The sequence below is a fragment of the Musa acuminata genome, chromosome BXJ3-8, assembly GCF_036884655.1.
Source record: "Musa acuminata AAA Group cultivar baxijiao chromosome BXJ3-8, Cavendish_Baxijiao_AAA, whole genome shotgun sequence".
Taxonomy (NCBI): domain Eukaryota; kingdom Viridiplantae; phylum Streptophyta; class Magnoliopsida; order Zingiberales; family Musaceae; genus Musa; species Musa acuminata.
In genome coordinates this window covers 46,408,398-46,426,762 of record NC_088356.1, presented here as the reverse complement: position 1 = coordinate 46,426,762, position 18,365 = coordinate 46,408,398, and the positions used below count along the sequence as shown (strand labels likewise).

Below are 18,365 nucleotides of genomic sequence, written 5' to 3'. Positions count from 1 at the left end.
GGATCTGGAAGCGAGGTGGAACGCACGATCTGATATGTGCGGGAATCTCAAAGAGAGATGGGTGCGATCTCGCCTGTGCGTGGATCTGGAAGCCAAATGGATGTGATGCGTGTCCCCGATCACAAACGGAGATGGAGCGCACGATCTAATATATGCGTGGATCTCAAAGCGAGATGGAGGGCAGGATCTAATTTATGAGCGGAGATCGAAGCGAGATGGAGGGGCACGATCTGATATGTGCGCACATCTCATAGCGAGATGGAGAGGCACGATCTAATACGTGCGCAGATCTCAAAGTGAGATGGAGGGGTTCGATCTAATTTGCGAGCGGATCTCAAAGCGAAGCGTCATGAAGAGGCACCATCTAATCTGTCCGCCGATCTCAAAGCGAGATGGAGACGCCCTGTAGAGATATTTCGACTCGCCTTCCATCTCAATCCTCCCCGCGGTTCTGTCATCGTCTCATCCCGCAGCACCGAGCAAGCTAATTGCTCACGCTTACGCTTCGTCAGTCCATTTCGATGTACCGTCCTTCGCTCCTCGCACCACCTCGTCCTCTTCCCCTCCCCTTTCTCCCCCCGCCACGGCCCCACTGGCGCTTCCCTCGTGGCCCGGCCGTCCTCCACAGGCCGCAGAGAACTCGCCTCGACGCCACCTCCCGTCTCCCGCTCCCCATTCTTGCCCTACTCTCTAGCCGGAGTATGGTTCATTCCCTTCACCATCTTTTTCCCTCTTTACTTGGCAATACCGCCTCTTTAACCCCCTTTTTGATAGGGCCGGTAGCCGTCGCGGCTGAAGGCGTTCTTGGCTCGAGCGAAGAAGGAAGTGACGATCAAGAAGCTAAATTTGTTGAGGTTGGATACGTTAGTAGCACGCATGGGATCAAAGGCGAGCTTCGAGTGATGCCAAGCACGGATTTCCCGGAACTTAGGTTCTGCACGGTATGAAGTTCCTAGGTTTATTGTAGCTTTGCAAGAAAATGTGTGACCTTCGATGGCTGTTTGGTTTTCTGGGGTTCTCATTTGAGTAATCTTTGCATTCTTGTTTCATGCTTTTATTGGGTTTTGATTTGGTTTAGTCTTTTTATTCATTTCCTGCTGTGAATTCGTTGTTATAGCCAGGGACAAGATGGTTGAGGACCCGCATTTCAGGGAAGGAATTGATATCAGAAGTGCAGCTTACAGGTGGGAGAGGCCATCCCGGGCAGAAGAGTTGGATTGTTAGTTTGAGTGGGATCGACACCGTGGACAAGGTACAATTACTTCTTTGAGTTTATCTGTGGTGGAATGGTTAACTTAGGGTGGTTTTATTATATCTTACTCCATTAACAGTTTAACACTTTAAGCTACTATGTTTAACCTGAGTGTTAATATGTTGAATATGAAGTTTACTGCAGAGTGTTTAATGGTGGTAAATGCTGATCAGGATTAGTGGATGAGATAGATACCTTCAGGTAGCTTGAGTGACACAGTGTGATAGTCAACATAAAAATATTTGCCTCTTGCTAAATTAATAACCTCACACTGTTTGTTATAATCAGATATCATGATCTAAACCATTGTGCAATATGAGGATGAATAGTTATCAAGGAATTTAGTGAATCATAGTATTTTAGAGCATTACCATGACAAGTTACTTGATATGAAACTTGCATCATCTTAAAAGGCTTCCTACTACAAGACATGGATATTTCCTTTATAAAATCAGTTTATTAGCAAAAGTAAGCTGTTGGAGTAAAGTTGAAATCTATTATGTATGTTCTGCTGTAGGGTATTCTGCACTTATTACCAAAGAACTTGTTCTGATATACTAGCTTATGCCTCCATACAAAGTCTTTTCTCAGTCTGAAGAGGGACATGGCTGGGACATAGTTTGTAACTTTGTATTCCCTTGTAGTTTGGATCTGCTTCTTTGTAGGCACAGCTAAATAAGTTCTTGAGCTTTTAAAACACCATATAACTTTTTTTTGCAGGTCAGTCATTGTCAACATTGAAATGCTTAAAGTTTCGGTGAGATCTTACAGCAGTAGTTGAGAATATAATCGTCATACTAGGGAACTTGATTTTTTCTACACTTGCTGGTTATGTTTCAACTTTCAATTTTGGGAATGCAGAAGTCAAATAATATGTAGTCTATCACATAAATGGAAATTTAGAGTTGCATGTTCACTCAACTTGAAGATTGTTAATTCAGTGAACATTAGTGGATATGTATGTTGCCTTAAACAACATCTCTTTATTGTCTTTAATTCAGGCTAAGCAGATTGTTGGGTCAACTTTTCTTGTAAAGGAAGATGACAGACCAGACCTGGAGGAAGGCGAACTCTACACCCCTGATCTTGTTGGCATGCGAGTTGTTCTGAAGGTCTAGTTTTTAAAATTATATCATCCATTTAGTAAAACAGTTTCCTATCTACTTGATGAGTGCATAAAATTTATGACTAGGCTTTTACACAATGCACTAAACGCTCTTTTCATTCATCTTTCATATGATCTGTTAGATGCAGTTTAAATGATCACTTCTGTGGATGTTTAAGTGCATCATCAAGAATCTGGAAGACTAAGCATCAAGAATCTGGAAGACCTTGGTTTGATTATTAAATTGGGACTGCTCTTTTTTTTTTGTGTGCATGTGTTCCTGTACCTTACTAAAGGATGTATATGTTGTAAAATGACTTGGTTCGTGAACTTAGGTCACCTACTTCCCCCACTGAAATCTTGTTTTCTACATATTTTTATTCCACATTTGAAGAATATATTATGTACCTTTTTGTTTGTTTTTTAGTTCTTCTAGTTTGACAGAGAATTTTCTTTTTTAACCTAGTAAGCTTAATATATACTATTTTCTTCAGGAATCAGGCACTCTGGTGGGTACAGTTGCTAATGTATTCAACTTTGGCGCTAGTGATCTTCTCGAAGTCATGCTTGCCAGTGATGATAGACAAGATCAATCTAGTTCATCAAAACTAGATTCAACTTCTTGTGGTCGACATGTATGGGTTCCATTTGTTGAAGCAATAGTTCCTGAAGTGGACATGGATAAGAGAGAAATGTTGATAACTCCTCCAAAAGGTCTACTGGAGCTGAATTTACGTTCTGATATGAGACCAAAGAAAGAAAGGCGTCAGCTGGTTAGGTCTGCTCCTTTTTACTGCTATTTGAGAATTAGACTGTCATTTACCCTTATATTGATTACAGTCCAGAAGGAAAAGCAAAGTTATCACAATGGTAGTTGCTGCACATGCTATAGTTGCTTAAGGTCATGCTTGACAAACATATTCCAATAACTTGTGTAATCTTATTAAATATTAGAAGGAATTTATAGCTGAACTTCTAACTTTTAAAGAATAATGGACTGTCCAGTTCAATTACACTTTGGTTGATGTTATTACCTATATAATGATGTGTCTTTCAGGGGAGTAACCAATTAATTAAGGATTATGTGGGTTTCAAAGATGTAGCATCATTATGAGGTATTTGTTGGTAATCCCTATCTTTGTAATTACAGGAATGGAAGGAAAGAAAGAGGTTGCAGCAGCGTCTTATTCCCGCTAAAAAGAAACTTGCTGAAATGTGCCAGACGCATGTTCTAGAAGGATTAAAAATTGGAGAGAAGGTTCAAAAGAGTTCGCTTGCAAGGCAGATTGTAAACATCGACTGTAAATTACTCCAGCATGCTCTACAAAGTATCAACAAACCTCTCCACAGGTTCTGCTTCCTCTGGTACCTGGCAAAAGAGCGTGAAGAATAATATTTATCATTTGTTTTTCTTTGTTATCATCTAATATACATGCTTCTTCTGTGCTAACCAGACATCATCTCTTTAAAAAAGTTATGCTAGTTGAATTTTTGGTGGCCTTTTAAATTCCTCACTGGCTTTTTTTTTTGTTTTTTGCATTTCCACCTTTTTACTCATTGATTACTACAATTTTTTCCCAAAGAAATTTTTTCAACTTTATCTACAGGAGCTTGTTTTCCAATTTGACAAAATTAAACCAACAATCTTTTATTTGTATTCTTATATATAACATCTTGAGTCGGTTTGAACGTTTGGTGGCCTATATTTAAATTAAAAAGAACTAATAAGTGGAGGACTTTAAGTTTAAGCTAAATGCAAAGCCTTACCGGCACTATCTTCAGATCTATATCTTAAAGCATTTGGTATTATGCCAGGTCACTAGTGTGTACTTTAATGAAGTTTTCTGCTTGCTGAGGCAAGCAGAAAGCTTTGCTATATTCAGGACATGAAAAACTGTAGAATATTTGATGCAGTAAATCTTTCTCTAGTTTCTTTTTTGTATTTTATCCCTTTCTTCTTTGGTTTTCCAAATTATTATTTTTCCTTCTTTTCTATATAAGTCCACTAACAGTATGGAAAGATTCTGTATATTTTAGTTGCAGCTTTCATTTTGCAGTACAAGTAAACAAAAACTAATAAGATAACAGACCTACCTATATCCATAAATTTGATATCAAGCTAGTCAACCAAATTGGCCTTGGTGCAAGTGATACCCAGTCAAGTATATGGATAGACCACCAACAGTCATGGGAATGCTACCTGAATTATATTTTTGATATTTGGGTCAGTCTTAATTACTCTGTTTTTCAAGTCTATCCACAAACATTACTTACTTGAGTGTTAAATTTTTGACTAAATACAGCTTTCCAGAGTTTGCTGGTGCTAATTCAGCTAAATTGTTAAGGCGTTCAATCAGAGTATCACATGAGTACCTAAGAAATCATACAAGTAAACAGAAGGATGACTCAAACTATCTATTATACAAAGAAGGTCTGCAGCTACTTTCAAGATCTAAAACTGCTATCATTGTCATTATAAACGGAAACATTTGTGAAGGAGATTCTGTGCCAAATGATGGAGGTTCTAAAACTTCACTAAGCCAGTTTGAGGATCTTCTTTTTGGTTGCAATGGATTCATGAAGGTGCGGTCCTATGATAGGTTCATGTTTATAGCATCTTTCTGAGCTAATTGGTTTTTTTATCCATCTTTTGTTGCAATTACATGTTGCAACACAACTAAGGAATGGAGTAGCATTGTGTCATCATGTGATCTTGGATGGTACATTATGGTTTGGTGTGGAGTCATACTTTAAGGCACACTGGACACATATAACTATATAAATGCATACAGTATATATATGGAAATGTTGAATGCCATGCATGATTTAAGCATATGCATCTATATATCATGCCTCATCTTAATTTTTTGCAATCTATAATTGCAACTGCATTCATGAGATCCATCTTCATGTTCTTAGTCCATCTATTGCAACTGCATCCAAATTTGCTTGCTGGACGGTAATTTTAATAATGACCTTCTATTGTACATCAAGTTTCATTTAATTACTTCATTTTCTCTCATATGGTTGTCCTGTTTATGAACATTTATGGGCTCGTATTTTTCAATATCCATATTGTGCAGGTGGTTTATGGGCCTTGTGTCTAACTAAAGCGAAATTTTTTTCCAACAGTTGCATCTTAAGTACCAAGTTTGATAATTGATACCTCAAAATATGTATTACATTCAGAGCAAAGATGAATCCAATAAGACTGATTTGGTGTGTATTGTACGTGTGTCCAATAGTTTGTCTGTTTTTCACATAACAACCATTTTGGTGATTCCTGCTCACTTGCGCCTAAAATTCATTTTTCTGGTTGATTTGGATGTTTACCTAATTCTTTTCTATGTTGTCATAATTTGACTTATTTATTATTTGTCTAAAGTATGCATTTTAACAGTTAATTTAGCTAAAAGTCTCGTTCCTTTTTTATCATTTTCATTCTGAGTGCTTATTCTTTTTGGTATATCTTTGTATCATTTAGTCACCAAATAGCAGTTTCTTCCTGAATGGACCAATGTGATCCTTCATGTCCCTTGTAATCATTTGATAAATTTTGATGGACTTTCTAATCTTAATAAATTAAACAAAATTTGGGGATAAGATATTTGATGCAGCATTTGTCAAGTCTGTCAAGACTATTTTTTTCTTGCTAATTTCTGGAGATTATATATAACTTTAAATTGAATAAGACCAAACTTCATACAAGGATGTGGTCTCTTTTTGATAAAAGGGGAAAAAACAGCAAATCAGGATAATGAACATAAAGAACATGCTATTCTCAGTTAGATTTCTTCCTTGCAATTGCAGTAGAAAAAGAATGATTCCAAAATTACCTCACTAGTATACTTTTTGGTATGTACTCCATTGTGACAAAGTTCCTTTATAGCATTTTCTTTGTCTATCGTCATATGTGCATTTTCTTTAAATATTATTGTTATCTACTAGATTCTAATTTCCTGGAGCAACTAATGTTTTTCAAAGTACATGTGCCACCAAAAATTTTTTGGTATGTGGCGAATCAGAAACAAGTTCACACTTTACATGCAAGAGCCGTTATTCAGTCGATGATAAACCATTTGTGCCACAGAACATTCTCTTCAATTAATCTAGGTAATCATTTAGAATAATATACTATATACCCATACGTTGCAAATTTGAATGAGGAGAGATCTTTGAATTTGTGGTGTGTGCAAATATTTATCAAGCCAAATGACTAGCATTCATGCACCTGTAACCTACTGTGTTTTGGTATCTTTTCTTGACAACTAGGACATTAACTCATTTGATATTACTGTTCAGTATATTTTGTATAATTTTTCTCTTTGTTACTGATAAGCAATAATATGAATTTAATATAATAATCACAGAGGTAGATGCTTTTTCATGCAAGTAATCTATTTCTTCTATTTGGACCTCTCTCCAGTGCTTTGTTATTTAGGATAACCATATTAATTCTAAGGCTGTAACCCATGATACATAAATTATGTGCAAATTCTTCTGTGCAAATAAGTCTTCATTAACATTTGGAATATGTTATTTGTGCATTCAGGTGGAAGAAGAGAGTATGACAGTTCCTCTCATTGTGGTTTCTCCAGCTCATTTAATCCAGTCGTATAGAGAATGTTTGTCGGATAATGACTACTTTGGCATGAATAGTGAGAAGGTGTTTGATACTTAATTTAGTCATACTGTGTTGGTTGATTCTTAAAATTTTGTACATTTTTGAGATCATGATAGTGAAAGATTTAACAGTTGCGACATTATTTATGATCACATCTACAGGTTTGGGTCTTAGAAGAATTACAGTTACCAGTTGTTAGTATACCCATAGATCAAAATGGCAGCAAAATCCTGTTAAAGTCACCTTGGGAAATACTTCAAGCACCAATTGGTTCCGGAGGATTTTTCAGTTTACTGTTGTCACATAATATTTTACCTGAACTTAACAAAATGGGTGTTGAATATGTGCAGGTTAGACAATTACTTTGGTCATTCCTTTAAGTACTGCATTTAGCTTCTAATATTTGGGCTTTCTGATCAATAATTAAATTGAGTGTCATTTTTGTAGTCTCTGAGTACTAGAGGTTGATTTCTGATGTTACATCTATTTAATTGTCATATGCTGTGGCATGGTACCAAATTTGGTAGCTGTTCTACATAATTAAAAGCGGATGTTGCAACCAATGCTAGCCAGTGTTCCCTCGTATCTAGGACAAGTACTTTCCCGATACTCAATCCATTAAACTTCTAATGATTTTTTGCACCCTTTTTACCATAGAGGTGATCATTTATACATTTTTTGGGTTATAATCTCTATACTGAGAGATTGGTCATACTAGCATCCACAGCCACATGTTTCTCTAAAGTTCATATAGAACTCTAACCAGTTCAGCCAAGAAGAAACAAGTGAATATTAATTTTTAAATAAAGCTCATATTGTCAACAAACTTAGTTTACTAATGTGGTTTTTATAAAAGAATCTTTAGTAGATATATTAGCATGATTGAGGTGTACGTAGTGTAAGATTAAAACGAAGCAATCAGAGATCAGGATTAGCCTTGATCACCTGTGTGAAGTCACTAGTTATATGCAACATGGAAGTTTTAGTTTGTGTTGTTTACTGATTGACACTTGGAATAGTTGTAGGGTGAGATTACATCAAAATTAGAACCATGGGGATAGGCATTAGAAATTTTGTATCAGTAGTAATAAAATTCAAATAGGGATTGCAATTCTGACAATATGAAAATTCAAAATAGATGGGTAAGAAATTTTAGAATTAAGAACTTAGATCTGTTATTTATAGTTTCAGTTGCTCGAGATTATAAATGTGCTATTGATAGCCAGATAGACACAGGCCTGGGGTACTTGTTGATAACCTAACCCAGATTTTTCTGAGCGTGAATGAGTTCATTTTCCTGGGTTTAAGTATGAAATATTAATGTGCCAAACAAACACACTCAATAACAAATACTGCTGCATTTTGATACTGCCTTTTCTAGTATAGCAGCATCTGGGATGGAGATAGATATATTTGTGGACTTGCTTTGGTACAAGTTCCATTATACGTAGTACAAGTAAATAAAAATAGAGAAGGAAAATGGTTTAGTGGCTTTTTTATTAGAAGAAAGAAATACGAACAATGTGGTTTTTGTCTTTTGTGGTGAAAGAAACCTTTCTGTCAGAATCTAAAATCCAGGAGTTTCTCAAGCAACTTTTGATTTGATTTTGCTGGAATATGCTTACATGACAGGTCTGCAGTTTGAATGATAAAGCCACAATCCTGCATCCCTTGTTCCTTGGGTTGGTAAGTTCCTGCGGAGCAGATGTAGGGATCACAATGTTTGAGAGCAGCAAGGGGGAGGGGGAGGACGAGTGTGACATGATATTTTCCATGAGGCACATCATCAGGTTATCAAGACAAATTGAGAAGCTCCAATTTTGCGCTGTTCCGGAGCAGCATGTGCATGTTGAGCAGGTGGATGATGAGTTGGTCACCAACTATCCAGATGCACCTAATTCTTATCGTCTACATTGTCCAATGTATGCCTCCCTGAACTCATGTTCCCTGGACGCTGTGTGTGTTGTGAAGGTCTTTGAATAAATTTGTGACACTTATGTGTCCTTTTCCCTCTCCTGTATCAGTTGTTTGATGGCATGGAAAAATTGCATGAGTCATTCCCTGCTTCTTGTCTCACATAGCTTCATGTCATTGTTTGCAAGTAAAAATGAGAGCTTCTGTGCTGAAAGAAATGGCAGTTCTGCAAACTGGTATTGATTTTATAGAATGTCAACAAGATTTCTGTGCCAAACACTTGGATCATGCATCAGTCATGCTCCTTTCAATTTCTGTGCCAAACCCTTCGACCATTCAGAGTTAATGGAGCTATCAGCTTTGAGGCAGGGCATTGTTCTATGATCATGCTTCTTTCTCTTTTTTTGGGCTTTTGTCAAAAGGTGATCATGTTTTTATTTTTCTCATGTGGTATTTTTATTTCTTATAATCAGGTAAATATCCTTCATTGTCTCTTATCGCCTTTTGCAACAATCAATAGGCCCTCCTCATGTCTTCATTTTTCTTGGATGGTATCGTACGTCTTGTTACCTTCTACCACGTTGATCATCGGGCTCTCTCCATGCATACCTTGGTGCTTTCGTCCTTTATCGTCATTTCATCGTGTGAGACTTTTCCTCCCTCCTCTCTTGTATAGCCTACTTTTTTTTATTAATGAGTGATAGAAGTGATGAGCGAAAGCAAGTGGACAAAAATGATGGAGAACAAGGGGTGAAAGTGTCGAGATCGATGATTACGATATGTAGAGAGGGCCCGACAATCAACATAGAAAAATGTAGCCAAGACACATGTCAAGGATTTAATTGGTTTTGCCAAAGTCGTGCGACACATTTGTATGTTTATCTAGAAAAGGTCCACCTTCCCAAAACCTCTTATAGTCCCTTAAGGACATGCAAAAAAGAAGACAAGTTAGAAAAAGCGTTTAACTCAGGATCTCGTAAGTAGTCATTTCAGCAAACACTTGATAGACAATACAAATTACTAATATGGACTTCAGAAGCCTTGAATAGTTGTGTGATAAAGGATCTACGATGGTCCGTCGCAGCCAAAGGTCCCCACAAGTGTCACATGATGCTACTGTAAAACAAGATAACGAATCAACCCTAGACACTATCCTAAATGACCATTCAGTAATGTGCTACCCAACTAGCTCCTAGGTGATGTGTTGGCTAACACTTCGTATTACTCTAAGGAGCTAGAAAACCCTCAAAATGATTATTTGGATGGCTTATTCTAGATAGTTTTGCCTTTATACGATAACTACACACCAATTACATTTAAAAGCCTGAAACGAACACAATGCCAACCAAAATAGGGTTGCTAAGCCTACTATAAGCCATCTACATATTGTGCAAAGTATAAATAAAATCGAAAGACATGAACATACATAAGCATTACATCGAACACCCTATTTATAATTTTGTTCATGATATTTTCTCTTATTTATTCCTTTGACATCCTCGTTGAAACTTTTGTGGATGTTGCATTTTCTCGCCTTTGCTGAATCTTTAATCTTTTGCTCCAATTACAATGCGGCTTTTAACTTCCAACTACTCTCTGTTGCTATTGTTGAGTAATCAAACTTTGATTCACCATGTAGCTTCGACTCCCCAATGACTTTTGTGTGGGGTCAATCAAGTTGTACTGATCTTTAATGATTCCTATAAATTCTTTAAATGAAGGAAAAAACCTTCCTTGTTATGTGTTAAGTCTCTTAAATATCTCGTGCTATTTAAACTGGGTAGATGCTTGTTGAAACTTTAATAAGCATTATCTCACAAACTTTAAAAATTTTGAGTCTTCCCTTAGTAGAATTTGCCTATTAATTCTTCTTTTACATAGTTATCGCTTTCAAGTAGGTTTCCATCACTTTCGCTTTTGATTAGTATTCTATTGAAAAATGAAGCAGATAATCCCCTCTTGATAGAACCGATCATCTTTAGTGAGAATTTAACAATTATTATCATCTAATTTCTTCGAAGAATTTTTTAACATGTGCAAAACTCCTCTATTAGAAAATTAAGATAATTACAGTACTCAGTTTTGCTCATTCTCTTAAGAGTTGAGAAAATAAATGTTACTTGACTTCGCTTGCCTCCTCAAAGGTTGTACTTCATGCATCGAACTGGTTATTAGCTTATGATTCTTTACTCACACTTTCAAAACACCCGAAGTATGTGTACTCTTTGCCCTGAGTTGACAATTATGATTCACCTTTTCATTACTATCAAACTTGTAGAATGCAAGAAGTTTTACCCAAAAAGAGTAATTTTTTGCCCCGACTTAGAGCAAGTCTCTAATAGTTTTGATTGCCTTTGAGATTATAACGTCTTTTCCATCATTTTTATCGCATACTCCTTTGAATATAAAATGTATAACATTATGTACTATCTATTTTGTTCCTTGGTAAAGCACTCCTCCGTCGACCCAAAGTCTCTCACTTTTGACTATTTTAATGAGAAGTCTGTTGACACTAAACTTACAAAGTTATATGGTCTCTACCCTTCATCCTTGTTTCGGTACTTGGGGTTTGCCTCTGCATTCTTCACCTCCTTGACCCCTTTCATGACCAAACGCTCTCCCTCTATGAGAATAAGGGATCGATCCATGGAAGTCTTGCCTCTATGGTACCATGACATTGCCATGCCTATGTCCATACTATTTGTCGCCTCGCATCTACATCTCTTTTTTTATGATTGGTAGATCCGTCTCCATAGCACTGTGGTACTCCTTTGAGTTTATCTTCATTATAACAAACACTTGGTTTTGGGTAACTAAGTCTCTCTAGACTCATCGTCACTTCCTTATCCTTTTTTATCACATGCTTCGACATCTTTGTGTTCTTCGAGTAATTTCTCTTGTCAAGGGTAAGATAAATAATAACTCTAATACATGGCCTTCACCATCATGTTACAAGGCTCGCACCATTTTTGTTCTTTGCATTCTTGGTAGTAATATTCACTTACTTGGCTTTATACTTTGATTTGTCTGGCTCTCTTAAGTGAATATAAGCTTTGAAGTATTCCAACCCTCCAGTCACTCCGATCATACCTCTATATAATCAAGTCCCCCTATGGGACTCATTGATACTTAAACTCAGAATTCTCCCCTAGTAGTACATGCATGCATAGAAGACTCACCTTTGTGATACTATGACATTCACTACTTAGAATCAATAACTCTTTTTATCATAGTGTTATTATCTAAAGTGTACCTCCCAATAACTAATGATTATACCTTTATATGATCAAGTCCCTCACGGGACTTCTCCCGTGTGTGTCACATTGCCTCAAATTATTCCACTATAATTTGTTATATCATGTCGCCTCTAGATGACATCTCTATTGCATTTTGATCTTTGTGAGATGAACTCGGACTGCGATCTCTCCTAATGCAGGCTTTGTCAACATAGCACAAGGCTTCTATCACCTTCGATTATGTTCACTCCTTTGGCAATCAACATTCATCCACCCATTCTCAGGTCACAACTAAACGAAATGCATCTCTAGGATAGTTTCTTGCCTAGCAACTCTTGAAGTCCATTAACTTCGTTAAAATTAGTATATCATTATTTGGATCATAGGCCCTTGCCTCCAACACAATCTTTACTGTACATCGCTTCTTTTATGGCAACTCGAATAGTAGCACTGTAATATATTTTTCAAGAGTACCCACATCCATGTTCTCTTGCCTCGTACCAAGGCCTTTGGATCATAACTTTGTCACTGCAAGTTAAGTCATCTTAGTTCCTCCGTCTAGTGCTTTATCGAGATAAGATGTAGGTGCCTCGAAGCTCCCTTTGACCTTAGCACCATGTAAGATGAGTTCGCTCCATCAGAATAAGAGACCCATGAAATAATATGATCTCGCTTTTGCCTTTGCAAGAGTTCATATTCTTGACCTTTTTAAGGAAAGTTTTATGCTTCCACTCCAAGTTTCATCTTCTATGTCGACTCCTTTCATATGACTTGAGCACCTCACTAAGTTTCACCTAAGGTGCTTTACTCCTCGGTTTGTATTAGGTTGATGATGGCTCTCGCGCTCATCATTCCATAGGTCAAACCTGCATTGAGTCTAATATCTATATTAACTCTAAGTGTGTCTTTGTTTAGTGTTGCCTTGGGTCATTCCCCTATTTGATCTCGTAATGCGTCCACCAATGTATTACCTCGTACGAGATTATATGACGAGTTCTCATCACTCACTCAGTTCGTTGAGCTTTGTGGATCTGTTATCTTGAGGTACTCATTCTCAATATGTGTGGTCTATTGTAGATGATTCTCCCTTTGGAGAATCAAGGCTTATCCCTCTCAGATATCTTTCTCATTGGGTTTTTTTTTTCTTCACATTATTCATTTTAAAAGTTTTAGAGATCACCATCCCCTTGGACTACTCCGCCTTACAATAAACAATGCACTATTCTACCCCTTTGAACACACTTACTATATTGTAACTCTTAACCAATATAACCCTTGTTATGCCCCTCAAAGCTTCGCAACATGCTGAACTTGTTGCACACTTCATATCTTTCCCATACCAAAGAGAGTTTTAATGCTTTAAGACTCTGAGTTTCGATTGCCTTCAGATAACCATGGATAGTTTATTATTCACATACAAGCCCTTGCATGAATATCGAATTCTTCAAGTTAGTAATTTCCCTCACTTCTATGAGCTTTGCACAACTATTTTATTCTTCAAGTTAGCAATTTCCCTCACTTCTATGAGCTTTGCACAACTATTTTAGTCGCCAATCAATCCATCCCTCCTTGCATGGTCTCATCCTTTTTCAAATACCTTGCTTTCTCTTATAGTGCCTCTCGTGCTAAGGGTTGGTCATTTCTTTGAATATTAATTACGGATACCCACTCTACTAAGCGACTCCTTTCCCTATATTTCAACACTCATTTTCCTTAAATGGTCACACGTACTGGCTACCTTCAATGCAGTCCTACTAAATCTCTCACATTTGTATGTCAAGTGTTTCTAAGTATGCTTGTCCTGCTCTTATACCATCTATCACGGACTTATCTAGTTTTACCTAAGTCATGTTATACCCTTGCGTTTCGTCCATGAAAGGTCAGCCTCACCGAAACCTCTTATAGTCCCTTAAGGGCATGTAAAAGATAAGACAAGCTAGAAGAAATGTTTAACTTGAGATCTCATAGAAGTCATTTCAACAAACACTTAATAGACAATATAAATTATAAATGTAGACTTTGCAAGCTCTAAAAAATCACACAACAAAGGGTTTAAGGTGATATGTCACAATAAAAAGTCCTTATAAGCGCTCGTATGACAACTATTGTAGAACAAGATAACGAATTAGTCCTAAACACTACCCCAAGGGCTCATCCAATCATATGCCACCCGAGTAACTCTTGGGTGATGTGTTGATTGACACTTTGCACGTAGAGCTAAAGAACCACTAAAATAATTACTTGCATGATATGTTTCGAAATAATTTTACCTGTACATAAACATTGTAAGCTCTCTATATGCGATGTAAAATAAAAAAGATATGAATATTTACAAATATTACATCCAATATCTTATTTACAGTTTTGTTTGTAAAACATAAGCAAACAGGGGTTAAGGACACTATCAGAAAAACAAAAACCTTTCCTTTCAATATATATATATATATATATATATATATATATATATATATATATATATATATATATATATATATATATATATATATATATATATATTAAAGGAAAAAAAAGTAAGAGAAAACATACATTATTCATATGTCGATTTAGTACTATCCAGCCCCTATCGTTATTATAGATAGAAGTATAGATGTCAAATGATTTCACTAGTACGGAATAAATAAATAAAAAACAAGCGAGAGTTGGTAAATTTATACAAAAATTAGGTGAGATGGAGAGGTAGTTTACCATAAACAGCAAATTTTCACTTATAATAATATTGAAAACAGCGCATGTTCTGTGAAATTACAAAGCATTGTAGGCTACATTTGTATCTAATTCACAAACTACTACAAACTCCAGTTGGATGAGTGCAGGCTGCAACGAACGTCGCAGAACCTCTCACATATCAAATAGGAAAGCTCCCTCAGTACTAAACCGTGAAAACTAGACATGCTTCATAGACGAGAACATAAACTACTAAGCCAGGAGATCTTTAGCAAGCACCATCAAATGCACTGATCGTTGTTGCTGTTATCATCACTCATATCCTCAGAAGCAGCGTTGCCCCCATCTACAGCTTCAAAGGAGATGAGGTTGCATGAGAAGAAGGAAGACGCTACAACAAATGCAAACAATCAGGTAATACCTTCATTTTCAGTAGATGCATACGCTGAGCGGCGAGAACGTGCTTGCTGCTGTGTGGGCTGACAAAGATGGGAATGTGCAGTCAATTAAAAACCTCTGTAATATGATCATTTTTTGTTTCGACACACATGTTTGATGTAAATGCATCAAAAAATTGACTTAAAAATATGTTGCAGATATCGGATTGGACTTTGATGAGCAGATGACTGCTGACAGAACAGTGAACTGTATCATAGCATGGTAGATACTCTGCAACATCGATGGATACCTGCAACTTTGGACGGAGTGCCTCAAGGGGACCTTTGGGCTTGTGAGCATGTCCACCCTGCTGTAATTATAGAACCAAATCCAATCAGAGAAAAAGGTTGTGTCAAGTCTTAAACTTGTAATAACGATGCATATAAGAGCCGATCAAAATACCTTTCCTAAAGCCCAATCGGCTGAATCAAAGTAAGCACGTTCATGATCCTGCATAAGAATTTCTCTAAATGTTAGTTGTCCAAGAATGCTATAACTATTCATATGGGATATGCAACTGCAGCATAAATGGTACCCATTACAGACACCGGAGCACTTGCCTTGGATATGAGGGGTGGCTTTTTGGGTACAATTCCTCCGTACTTTTTCTTGATTGCTTCCTCCTGCAAAAGTTATCATAACAACATAAATTGATACATCCTCATTGATATATTCTCAGAAATTCATGCATGCACGTCTCAAATACCAATTGCAATCATCTGCAGATCAACAGAAAGGAGGTTATAGTATCACCTCTTGTTGAGAAGATGGCATGGCAGTCTCCTCACTTTGGTTCAAATGTTCTTTGGCATCCATTTCTGACATGATGAGCTGTAATGAAGCTTAAGAAACTGCAGTTGAAATGATAGTTATAATAAATTAACTAAAAGCATAAAAAAGGATCTTGCAAGTTATTATAAAATAACTAAAAACATGAAAAAAAAGAATCTTTGGTGAGACTAGCCCGAAACAAAGGCTCGAATAACTGCGGTTGATCTGTAGAATGAAAACAAAATAGGAAGACGACAACAAGATGAGCTCAGACAATTACAAACCATACACCAAAGGCAAAAAAAAACTGAAACAAGAAATAATCTGTTGACAAACTAATGACAAGCAGATGCATGGTATAATTTACATAGATTGATCAAAACAACTTGCAAAAAACGTAAACACACAAAAAAAGCAGTACTAACTAGGCTAGAATATTTTCTAGAATCGTTGGCAACTTCTCTAAATTTTCATCTAACAAATGGTATATCAAAACTTTTGCTCCAACACCCATTTGGTGAAAGAGCAGCAAACAAAAAGCTTTTTACATATAATCACTTATTTGACTATGATAGGCAGCAGAAAAATGTTTCTAGTCTGTAACATGATATTAAAACTTTCTGACATCAAGCATTGATCCTAGTACAGTCTAAAGCTTAATCAGCTCCTATGCAGATAAGAGGTATCTAGAAGCCGAAGGGCATAGGCAGAACCAAGAAAATGTGAAAATCCCTGATAACAAATTAAGAGAATTTAGGATAGATTTTGATTACATTAGAATGGTTTATGGATCTGATTCAGCATAATCTTTCATCCTTCAATTTTGGCAGCCTACTTGAGGAACTCATCTATCTGAATCATTAATGGATAACCATATGTCTTAAGAATCTTAAAGATGAATAGATTCCTTCACCAAGAAGACACACATGGGCAATCAAAATGCTGAGACTCATTTTTAGACATTCATGAAAAGTCAACGTGATCTAGGAACAAAAATTTTAGAGAAACAAAAATGGAATGACAGGCTGAGAAATGATGATGAATGTCACAATAATGGATCATCATTACAATAGGTTTATAATTAACAGAACACATTTACCAAAACATTATGGGTTCCGGGTCAGATGAAAGAGGAAAATGAAAAAGAGGCAACCTACATTTTCCTTAATTCCCCTTCCACATAGCACTATGAGTGTTTCATTATTAAATTAATGCACCTCACAAGGTCACATAGTGTATAAATTGGCTTAAAGGTATCCCTATGAATAATGCACATTGATCCATCTCCAAGACATGTCTAGATAAGAAGGATGTTCACTAAATTTGTGGATACGAAGAAAATATCACCATAATAAATCGGATTTATAAGGATCATGTGTAAATTGGTTCAGGAGAAAAAGTCCATCCACATTCCGATTAATCATCATCATGACCATACAAAGAATACTGACAAACCCAACTTATACGGCCAAGTTCCCAGACAATATACACCATCGAGAAGTCAAATGGCTCTATTCTCGTAATCCATCTAAAAAACCGTAACATGCATTCCAAAACCGAAACTTTAGCACTTGATGGCCCAATCCCCAAATCCAAATCCAAATCCATTTTAAGTTCTGTCAGTCTGTATCTAAAAGAAACACTTTTGCGTGGATCATGCTAATGTAAAGCCAAATCGATCTAAAGAAGCCTTTTTGCTTGGTCTTGGACAAATAAACCATCCAATAACGGGTTGTGATCGAATGAGGCGAACAAGGATCCCGGATTCGCATGACCATAGGAAGAGGGATTCGCGATTCCTCTTTCTTCGTGCGACAAAAAAAAGGCGAAAGCGAGTTCCTACGTATTCTGATGGCCGGATCACAAAAGGAAGAAACGAGAAATGGGTGAAATAACATGGTCTTCGTACCTTCTTGAGCGATATGAGGATCGCGACCGAGAACCCCTGTGTTCGTCTTCTCGCTCCCCCCAATTCCACCGTATAATCAAGATCGGATGAGAAGGAGAGGAGAGGGGGGTGGAAGAAGTAGCAGGAGATGAATCAACTACGGCCGACGCGTGTCCGCGTTCGCGGACGGGTGGTCGAAGCGGGCCGACATCACCTATCTCGCCCGGATGAGGGAACAGAGATTGGTCGATCTTGGGACCGTGGGACCCACGCGGTAACACCGTCGTTCACGGAACATATGACGTGAGCTTCTCCGTGTGGCGTTGTGAGGGCTCCAAGTTCCCGGTCCCTGTTCGATGCACCACAGTGACCGCCCTCATTTATCTCCGTCCAGAATTGGCAAGAGTTGTCTTCATCGGTGCAGTTTGTACGCGTCAATCTCGACTCGATTG

At 37.1% G+C, this 18,365-nt stretch overlaps 2 protein-coding genes across 8 annotated transcripts; one reads left to right on the top strand and one right to left on the bottom strand.

The window, feature by feature from the left end:
* Nucleotides 1–396: 396 nt before the first annotated feature.
* Nucleotides 397–8,997, top strand: LOC103996141 (uncharacterized). 3 transcript variants are annotated; one of them, XM_009416985.3, is made up of 10 exons: nt 397–699; nt 775–941; nt 1,118–1,252; nt 2,254–2,364; nt 2,852–3,130; nt 3,508–3,707; nt 4,661–4,940; nt 6,910–7,023; nt 7,143–7,331; nt 8,614–8,997. In XM_009416985.3, exons 1-10 carry the CDS (start codon nt 522–524, stop codon nt 8,962–8,964), a joined length of 2,004 nt encoding a protein of 667 aa, XP_009415260.2. In that variant the 5' UTR covers nt 397–521; the 3' UTR covers nt 8,965–8,997. The 3 variants fall into 3 exon arrangements, with proteins under 3 accessions (XP_009415260.2, XP_009415259.2, XP_065021659.1); XM_009416984.3 differs by having other exon boundaries at nt 3,508–3,722; XM_065165587.1 differs by lacking the exon at nt 7,143–7,331 and having other exon boundaries at nt 3,508–3,722.
* Nucleotides 8,998–14,832: 5,835 nt separating this feature from the next.
* LOC103996143 (uncharacterized) lies at nt 14,833–18,096 on the bottom strand. 5 transcript variants are annotated; one of them, XM_065162001.1, is made up of 7 exons: nt 17,935–18,096; nt 16,008–16,105; nt 15,815–15,877; nt 15,657–15,704; nt 15,505–15,564; nt 15,238–15,295; nt 14,833–15,162 (listed from the first exon to the last, which is right to left on the bottom strand). In XM_065162001.1, exons 2-7 carry the CDS (start codon nt 16,077–16,079, stop codon nt 15,098–15,100), a joined length of 366 nt encoding a protein of 121 aa, XP_065018073.1. In that variant the 5' UTR covers nt 16,080–16,105; nt 17,935–18,096; the 3' UTR covers nt 14,833–15,097. The 5 variants fall into 5 exon arrangements, with proteins under 5 accessions (XP_065018073.1, XP_065018071.1, XP_065018070.1 ...); XM_065161999.1 differs by having other exon boundaries at nt 14,833–15,168; nt 15,505–15,561; nt 17,935–18,095; XM_065161998.1 differs by having other exon boundaries at nt 14,833–15,168; nt 17,935–18,093.
* Between the last annotated feature and the right edge of the window lie 269 nt (nt 18,097–18,365).

Bases quoted from the DNA above. Each gene is read 5' to 3' on its own strand.
- LOC103996143 (XM_065161998.1), bottom strand. From the start codon at position 16,079: ATGTCAGAAATGGATGCCAAAGAACATTTGAACCAAAGTGAGGAGACT. The intron at 15,705-15,814 runs GCAAGTGCTCCG...ATTCTTATGCAG, and splicing joins AGCCACCCCTCATATCCAAG to GATCATGAACGTGCTTACTT. The intron at 15,169-15,237 runs GTATTACCTGAT...TCTCCTTTGAAG, and splicing joins TGCATCTACTGAAAATGAAG to CTGTAGATGGGGGCAACGCT.
- LOC103996141 (XM_009416984.3), top strand. From the start codon at position 522: ATGTACCGTCCTTCGCTCCTCGCACCACCTCGTCCTCTTCCCCTCCCC. The intron at 3,723-4,660 runs GTACCTGGCAAA...GACTAAATACAG, and splicing joins CACAGGTTCTGCTTCCTCTG to CTTTCCAGAGTTTGCTGGTG. The intron at 4,941-6,909 runs GTGCGGTCCTAT...TTGTGCATTCAG, and splicing joins GTTGCAATGGATTCATGAAG to GTGGAAGAAGAGAGTATGAC.